General features: G+C 44.1%; 1 protein-coding gene across 2 annotated transcripts in view; it reads left to right on the forward strand.

Moving 5' to 3' along the window:
- Positions 1 to 9,156, forward strand: part of LOC118212148 (E3 ubiquitin-protein ligase UHRF2-like) — a 52,867-nt gene extending 43,711 nt beyond the window's left edge. For both annotated transcript variants that reach the window (XM_035389782.1, XM_035389783.1), the window contains exons 7-16: positions 390 to 513; positions 2,285 to 2,392; positions 2,705 to 2,809; positions 3,784 to 3,890; positions 4,532 to 4,694; positions 5,405 to 5,542; positions 6,045 to 6,273; positions 7,057 to 7,202; positions 7,510 to 7,608; positions 7,822 to 9,156. In XM_035389782.1, the coding sequence (XP_035245673.1) occupies positions 390 to 513; positions 2,285 to 2,392; positions 2,705 to 2,809; positions 3,784 to 3,890; positions 4,532 to 4,694; positions 5,405 to 5,542; positions 6,045 to 6,273; positions 7,057 to 7,202; positions 7,510 to 7,608; positions 7,822 to 7,968 (1,366 nt within the window). In that variant the 3' untranslated portion in view covers positions 7,969 to 9,156. The remainder of the gene's footprint in view (positions 1 to 389; positions 514 to 2,284; positions 2,393 to 2,704; positions 2,810 to 3,783; positions 3,891 to 4,531; positions 4,695 to 5,404; positions 5,543 to 6,044; positions 6,274 to 7,056; positions 7,203 to 7,509; positions 7,609 to 7,821) is intronic.
- The last annotated feature ends 170 nt before the right edge of the window (positions 9,157 to 9,326 follow it).

Raw genomic sequence — 9,326 nt, forward strand, 5'->3', positions numbered from 1 at the left:
AACTATAGGCATTTTTAAATGAATGACAAATTATATTTTACTTAAATTCTCCCTGGATACTCTCACACAGAACATTAGGTTTTAGTAGACAGCGGGTTTACGTATTTATCCTTTTCTGTAAAGCATGCTAACTGGTAATGGGAATGATTGATGCAGAATGCATTTAGGACTTAATCATACATTAAAATGGCACAGTAAAAGGTATAGTCTAGACTTGCTTATGAATAAATAAATCAAGCAGTTTTTTTGCACAAAAGTGATTCACTGATCAGCAGATACAGTTGGAACAAGATTTTCACTTTTGAAAGTGTTCACTATTTAGTGAACACTAATTCACTATTGCATGGGACAACATTTGGCCCTGAAATGGTCTGGTTCCTCTTCTGCAGGTACTGCCCAACCTGTAAGAATGACACCAGTGAGGTGGTTAAGGCAGGGGAGAAGCTGAAGGCCAGTAAGAAGAGGGCCAAGATGCCGTCGGCCAACACGGAGAGCCAGCGGGACTGGGGCAAGGTGACTGAGGGACTGTATGGGGGTTTGAAACTGCTTTTCCCTGGTGCATCTGGAATTCTTTTGCCCGGTGGAGTGCAGAGTTCCTGGAGGGTTCCTTGTCAGTTCATCCATGTGCTTTTAAAATACTGTTACAGTACTTTAAACAGCTGTGGGCAGTTTTTTTTCTTTTTTTGTGTGGGGAGGGGGGCTGTAGACCACGACTAATTCCAGGTAATCTTCTCGATGTGGGAAAATGCCAGTGTGACGTCATTTGCTATAGCTTTGTCTCCAGATAATGAAATAGAAAAACAGTCATATAGTACTGGGTCAGCAGGATTTTGCTCCAGCTTACACTAGTCTGGTTCCAGCTCAGTGCTGGAGAAGTGATGTTAGTGTGCTGGTGTACACATGGGAGCCAGTAGGGTTAATTTTTGTGTTTTTTGCTGTGTCTAGGAGCTTTCTGCTGAATCAGGGAAACTCCCAGCAAATCCAGGCGATATTATGTTCTCTCCAAGCATACTGTACAGACTGGTAGTAAATTCCAGCCACCTGGGGTGTACTTGCTTAGTCAAACCGACCAATACGTATTTTCTTTTTTGGAAGAAGTAGCATTGTATTAGTTTTCTATTCTATTTACTATTAATCTATTTGGAGAAAAAAATATTTGCTGAATTTTTAGTGCCATTAGTACAGATCAACTTTTGAAAAAAAATATCCATCCCTCTTGGATCTAACATAATAAGTATTTTTATTGTAAAATGGTTTCTTTAATGGGACACACTTCATGTTTTTCGGGATGTCCCGTGTGTGCCTCTCGTAGGTTGAGTATGGTGTTTTTGTGTTGTTTGGCGCATGCAGTGTATCTTAAAAAGCCAGTTCCTCATCGACTCATTCTTAGTAGGAGAGAGCATTGGTATTATTGTTCCTTGGGATTCAGGATCAGCGTGAAATGAGGCAAGATACACGAATGCTCTACGGAGAGCCGAAGAGAGAGCCCACAGTGACTATCTGTGATTAAGTGTTGAGTCATTTCCTTCCATGCTGAGATCTTAATGCAGTTTGATTTCACTAGTAATATTTCACATTTCGTACCATTGGGAATATTACTGGAATTGCATGAAATGTACAAATTGACCATTTTCCTGGAAAAATCCAATTCTAATTAAAAACAGTAGTCCACAGGTGATTTAATATCAGTTTAAAAATGAATCATTTGAATGAATTTATTTGTTTGGTTTAATGGAAATATGTGAATCATTCCCTATATCATGATTAAAAATATATGTATTTTGTGAGAATATGGAAAATATGACCATGTTTTGCCAAAGCCTTGTGTATGCATATCGGCATGCATGTATTATGAAAGTGCAACAGTTGTGTGTCATGATATTGGTTATTGGCAGCCAGCTGTAACCAGAAGCTCTGCTCACTATAATTAACATTTATTCAAATATTTAATCATTATTTTCAAGCATTTGTTTTTCTGCCCCAGTACCATGTTGTTTTATTCCAGCAGTAGTGGTTCATTTTTAAGGAGTTGAAGACCTTTAAACATTAAAAACACCTAATCTTAAACTAGTAGGTTTATTGTTCTGGCGTTTATGGATTTATGTCTTTTAGGGAGTCCTCATGAGTGCCATTTAAGAACATACTTAAACCTAAAAATACCTAAAAATGTTTTTATTTTGAAAAAAAATTGTTCTCAGAAGTTCCTGCTCTCACATTCCATGTTTAGTCTGTAATGCAGTTGGAGTTTTGGTGGACACTGAACACCTGAACCACTGCTTTTCAGGGTATGGCCTGTGTGGGGCGCACTAAGGAATGCACCATCGTCCCCTCCAACCACTACGGGCCCATACCCGGGGTTCCCGTGGGAACTACCTGGAAGTTCCGAGTACAGGTGAGGCCCTAAAATCTGGGGTGTTCAGTCTGATTGGACCCATCATCAGATCTCAGAATTCAGTCCATCGTTTGTACAGTGGCATTATTGCTGGCTTATGCGCTTGTTCATGTTTTTAAACTGTTTAAATATGCAAAGCACAATAACTCTAAATTAAACTATTTCACATTGTTGTTTGTTTTTTTTGTGCACACCTCGTGGTTGTCTCAATTGTCTGGAATCGTCCTTCCTACCTCCTCCTCCTCCTCCTCCTCCTCTTTCCTCCTCCCTGCGCTGTGGCCCCCTGCTCTTGCTCGCCCTCCGTGCTGCTAGGTGAGCGAGGCCGGGGTGCACAGGCCCCATGTGGGGGGTATCCACGGGCGCAGTAACGACGGCTCCTACTCTCTGGTGCTGGCCGGCGGGTTCGAGGATGAAGTGGTGAGTGTCTCAGGAGGGCTGGAGAGGGCGTGGCGCGAGGCTGCCCTTGAGCCAGGTCACCCATCTCCTCTTTTTATCTGCTGCCCTGGCAGACCCTGTCAGACCCTGCCATTTCCCATGCCGTTTGCACTGGTTAGTCATGACCATAGACGTCATGGTGCATGGATCGTATACTCTGTGACCTGTTGGCCTGCTTTGGCTCCCCTCCCCTTACCACTGTAGTCTTCCTCTATGTATTCTGCTTGTGTCACAAGTGTATACAGAAGATCATTCAGCTTAGTTAAGTAAAGAAAATGGAATCTCAGTGTAACATAACATCATGATGTACATCCCTCATATCACATGAAATCTATTGTTTTTCATTGAACAATTTTCTGTGTTACTTTCTGTGAGTTTGTGTTTGTCTTCTGCAAGGAAATGACTGCATAAGTAGAGTTTTACTTTGTCCGTTTTTAAAAACAGTATATGGACAGCATGCTTTCACCCTATCCCATATTCTTAACTTTTTCACAAATTCACCAGTTACATCTGTAGATGCATCATACCAGTTCAGTCCTCTTTCCCCTCTGGAGAGTGTTTCTTTCACTGCACAGTCAGTGTCTTGGAGGGCTGTGTTTCATGCACAGGTAGCACAGGCAGCTGGTGCCTGGGTGGTCAGAGGAGTTGTGCTTGCACAGATCTTTGAAGCTATGAGTCACCTGGGAACAAATAAAGTGATATTGCTCGGATGAACTTATCCTCTGAGCAAAACTCATACAAAATGTCTTGTCTCTAGCCGTTATTATAACAGTGTCTTAACAGGATAAGCCACCGGCAGCCCAGGATTCTGTTTTGCATCTATACATCCTCAGTGCATGTCAGAGCACATATGCCATGTCATGTGGACCTGCTGACGCCCTTTCAGGTATTAACATTTTTATTTTGGGGTTGATGTGTGCCCTGGCATTAACCTGTGCCCCCATTCTCTTCCTCAGGACAGGGGCGATGAGTTCACTTACACAGGGAGCGGGGGTCGCGACCTTTCGGGAAACAAGCGCATTGGCGAGCACTCCTTTGACCAGACCTTGACCCACATGAACAGGTAATAGTTGGCTATAATAACAAAGAAACCCTTTTACCAGTGAGGTGAAAAAATACTTCTTCATATGCTCATCTAAGGACGTAGTATATCGACAGTGGACTGCCATCAAGTGTGTTAAAAGCAAACTAAAATTATATTATGTTTTGGATGTAGGGCATTGCTTGCTTTACTTTCATCTAATAAGGTTTCATGCTTTCTTAATTTACAGAATAAACCTGCAGATTTTGTGGACAGTGTACAGCTGATTTCCGGTATTAGTAGAATAAAGCTGTGGGCTGAATAAAATTTGATACGTAAATGCATATTCTCTCAGGAAACAAAACACATAATTTAATAAACATACTTAGTGAAAGAGGGCTGAATTTATCAGGTGCAGGAGATGTGTTCGTTATGACCTATAGCAGCAGTTGGCTTCAGATACTCAGCTTCCTGAATGTTGTCTCAGATTGTTTTGAGTCCTCATCTGTACTCCCCGCTTTTTGTGTTTTACGAGTTCTCTGCTGCTTTAGGGTTTCCTTGGTGACCGGTTCTTGCGCAGGATTACTGTCGTTCATTTAGTTTTCCACACTTGTGTGCTATTTTTAACACTGGGGGGGGAGGGGGTTTATGACTACGGACCATGGCACTGTGTCTCATTTCAGGGCCCTGGCACTCAACTGTGACGCCCCTTTGAATGACAAGGACGGGGCGGAGTCCAGAAACTGGCGCGCGGGGAAGCCGGTGCGAGTGGTGCGCAGTTCTAAGGGCAGACGCATCAGCAAGTACGCCCCAGAGGAGGGCAACAGATACGACGGCATCTACAAGGTGGGACTGCTGCCGCTCTCAGACAGGAGGTTGCAGGGAGACGCTCTGCCATTTGGTATTAGGTCTGTCATTGTTATGAAGTTAACAGAATGAACAAACAAAATGTTAACAATTACAATTACCCCCATTCCCTGTTTAAGCATGGCTTAAAAAGTGTGGTACAAGGAACCTAAGGCACCGTATAGACACCATTTTGGACATTTTGCGCATTCAGCCATATTGTCTATTCTGTGTCTGAAGTTCCTTGTAGCACCTTTTTTAAGGGTGAACATGGGAGTTCTGCATCTCACGCTGATGAGATTCTGTGGGTGCAGTATTTGAACAGATACCTGTATAAACTGTGTTGGTTCTGATGAAGAACCGTCTCACGGCACAGTAGTCTGGCCGGTGGGGTGTTTGCAGTCGGCCTGTGCCAGGTTCATAAATGGCTCAGTCCTCCATGCGGTGGCTAACTGGCTCTGGTCATTAGGAAGCAGCTAAAGGCTGCATGCATTCCTCCAACATTGACTGAGGGTAGCAGCTACGGGTGAAGCTTTCCAAATTTAGATAAATTGTAGATAAAATGTTTAAAAAAATGACTTCTGAATTACTGTGAATTTCTAAACTTAATCACATATGTAACTCAAATATTGCAGTATAACTATATTGCATCACTAGTGTGGTCATAATTCATTTTTTTGTTGTTAACTCTTACTGTTGGTGTGCACCAGGTTGTGAAGTACTGGCCTGAGATCGGAAAGTGTGGTTTCCTGGTGTGGCGATACCTGCTCAGACGTGACGATTTAGAGCCGGCACCCTGGACTCCAGAGGGGGCCGAGCGCACCAAGAAGCTGGCTCTCGCTGTGCAGGTACACTTTCTGTCATAACGTTCCTTAAGGAACTTCAATTCATGCTGTTCACCTTATTAACATCAGTACCGCTATTTGTATGGGAATTAGGGTAATAACTAACAGCATACATAAAAATTTGATGAGCTTTGAGGTATGAAGGGGTGAGGAATGAATTTAGAAAGGTACAGTCTTTTTAGTGTAATGGGTACAGCAGTAGGTTTGGGGAAATTGATGGTGATTTGTATGGTAATCCATTCCATTGCTTGCTGACCCTGTTTAGAGGACCAGCTAGATATTCCCCAAATGCCACTTGTACTCTTGCCTTTTGAATTTAATGTCTGCTGTGTGAGTGTGTTTAACTAAATGTTTCCCTATATTGTGGTACGCGCTGTGCTCTGTGATAATTTGACTGGCCTTTTGCATTTTCATTATCCAAGTCACATTTTACTTTACAAGTTGACTGAAGTTGACAGAATCTTTCAAATAAATGCACATAAGACTGGTGCTGTCTCTCTCGTAGTATCCGCCTGGTTACCTGGAGGCGATGGCCAATAAGACCAAGAAAGAGGCGACCGTGCGAGGTGGCGTCCGGGGCAAGAGGCACTCTGGGAGGGGGCGCCCGCGGTCGCACCCGCTGCCCAAGAAGGTGAAGGAGCAGGAGGTGGAGCAGAAGAGCGTGCCGGCGCCGGTGGAGGAGCCAGACGGGGGGCACCAGAGCAACGGCAGCCAGAAAACTCCCAAGGAAATAGGTAGCTAAGGAAACCCAGGGCATGCGGACATCACCGGGGCTGGGGAAGTACCTCTGGGGTCATCAGGGTGCAGAAAGAGCTGTGCAGCCGCCCTCGTCTGGAATTCATGGTCTCCATTTCCCTTCTGACTTTCATACATGGAACAGTTTAACGCCTGAATGTTAACGCACTGCTTTTTTTAGCTGGGGTGATTAGCATGGACAAAATTAGGATTTATTTTTTTTTGTCATAATATTCGCAACTGTGTAGCATGAACAAGGAAATGCATAATTTCCCTTGCTGCAGGTTTTAATCGTATTTCAGCAGGATATGTTTGTTCCCTCTGACATGTTGGCCATGTTCACCCTGTTTCCCTTTTGCTGGGCCCCACCCAGATGGATGCACTCTGCTTTGAAATATTGGGGGTGTGTAGGTGGGACAGGGGTGTACCTCCTATGAGACTTCCTCCTATGAGGAAGTTGAGAAAGTGGAAAACTGGAAGATTACCAAAATGAACTTTTTCATCTATAATGGTTTCCTGCTATTCTGATTTCCTACAAATAATTGTTTTTTTTATCAATAGCTACTGCGATTATTTTCTGTGAGGTATTCTGGTTTGTGTGCGCAGAAAATCGCCTTTTACACTTGCGTTGACACTGCTGTTGTGGCTAGGTGATTGATGGGGTACGGGCACACCAGTGTATGATCACTGTCGGGGATCTTTAAACGCGTGGATTGTGTCTGTGTAAAGCAGAGGAGTCCTGCAGTGGTGGGAATAATCGGCTGTGCCCCCCTGCCTCCCAGTTGTGCCCGCGGAGGAGCCGCCGGTGAAGCGTCTGAAGGAGGTGGAGGCGTTCCAGCTCTCCGAGCAGCAGCGGGCCCTGATCCTGGAGGACGACCTCAACAGGAAGCTGTGGGACGAGGCCCTGGGATTCCTGAAGGAGGGACCGGTACGTATCCGCTTACCACCTTCAGCAGCGAAACCGTCGCGGCTTTTTCAGTTACTGCAGCTGCAGATTTTACATGAATTTGATCATAAATAAACATCGCAGTGGTCTTATCCCTGTTTGTTTGGTACTGTAGATTTTAAAAGAATGGTTTTTAAAGAACGGTTAAAGATTTGAGCAACTGATTGACAGGGCTGAAGTGTAAATATAGCTGGGAGTGCTCCTGAATGTGGCTTGATATATTTGTTTGATGAATCCTGTGGAAGTGTTGTTTCTATGGTGACCGCCATGCATGGTGGCTCCTTTGCAGAACTTCCTGAGGAAGGTGGAGCAGATCTTCATGTGTGTGTGCTGCCAGGAACTGGCATTTCAGCCTGTCACCACTGTGTGTCTGCACAATGTCTGCAAGGTGAGACCTTTTTAAAATATGTTTTTATACACAATCAAGCTTTTTCTTTCTGACATAGATCAATTGTTATGAACTGTAATCTTTTAGTATGGCATTGATAATATGGCGGATATTATTTATTAAAATACTAAAAGTATAATAATTAGGGACACGTGTGCTCTGTGGTTTTCACTCCGCTGACCCCTTTCCCTGACCTTCTCACACTGACCCCAGACCTGCCTGCAGAGGTCCTTCCGTGCGGAGGTGTACACCTGCCCAGCATGCCGCCATGACCTGGGAAAGGACTACGTCATGGTCCTCAACAAGACGCTACAGGTGCTGCTTGACCAGTTCTTCCCTGGCTACAGCAAGGGTCGATGAACTGGCTAACCTCATACAGACACAGGCACACACATACACGCATGCACACACACACACACACACACACACACAAACACATGTATATTCAAACACATACACACACACACACAAACACACACACAAATATTTGGATGCACTCATACATGACACACGTCTGACACACACACTAGGCATGCGTGCACGCACACACATAGACCCAGAGACAACACAGACACATCTTCCGTGGCCAGCGCAGCAATGGCTGACCCATCCGGAACTTGGACTGCTCCCCTCCTGCCCTCTCGACTTCACCAGCCGGCCGTTCCTGCCCCGGAACGCCCCTCCGATCGCGTCTCCTCCAGGCGGACGCCCTCCTCCCCCCCGTCTCTGAAGACTGGACTCTCGCTGCTCGACCAGCACTGTGCCCCTTCACACTCCCAGCTGTCCTCGTGGGGATCGGAGTTCAAAAATGACACAAAAGCGAAACGTGCAGAAGCAGCCCGGAGCACGCGTTTGGGGTCAGTCCCAGGGAATGGCGTGGGTTTTGGGGAAATGGCTCTTTTTGTTTGTCAGTCAGAGGCGCAGAGCCTCGCCGCTTCTTTAAATGTATGTGCCTGGTTCAGACACCGCCTGCTCCGCCCCCATTTGTGTTGCCCTTGTTTTCTGTGTCCTCCCTTTAAAACATTCAAAGGATTTTTGTTTTTTAAAAAAAGGCATAAAAATGCAACTGTTTTAATGAGTATGTTGTCTCTAAAGCAAACTGTGATGTGCATTGCCCCCTCTTACAGCTCTTAATTTTTTTTTTAACCGTACCTGTTTTTTCTGCAATGATTGGCAAGCTGTCTACTTTTTGCGTGAGCTTTTCTGTGTTCTCTTCAATCTTGTACCCTACAGTTTACTGCAGTACTAACAGTTTTAGAAGTCATGTGGCTGCTTCGCTCTTGCATTAGTGTTGTGTTATATGTTTTATTGCACTTATTGAAGAAAAGAGAAATTGAAAAAAAAATGGTCACATCTAATTTCCAATATTACCAAGTATGCCACTTTTCTATAATTTAGTTGCATATTATATTTTAATCATTAGTTCTTTGTATGTGGCAACCTTACGTGCTGCAATGTCAGCCTGAAGTTACATTGCTTCATATCGTGATCTGAAATTTTATACATGGTATACTTGATATGTACCTATTAAATATTTTGATTCCAAAATGCAAAACAAACATTGTCTTTTTATATACATTGCAACCACTACACAGATATGGAGGAAGAATATTCTCCCACTGAATGATACTATCGTATTGTTTTTTTTGTGTGAATTTGGGTGGGCAGGAAAGGGAAAGATCGTTTTTTTGTTTTAGTTTTGTACTGGGGAAGGCTTA

This window comes from Anguilla anguilla, chromosome 14 (assembly GCF_013347855.1).
Source record: "Anguilla anguilla isolate fAngAng1 chromosome 14, fAngAng1.pri, whole genome shotgun sequence".
In the NCBI taxonomy this organism is placed as follows: Eukaryota; Metazoa; Chordata; class Actinopteri; order Anguilliformes; family Anguillidae; genus Anguilla; species Anguilla anguilla.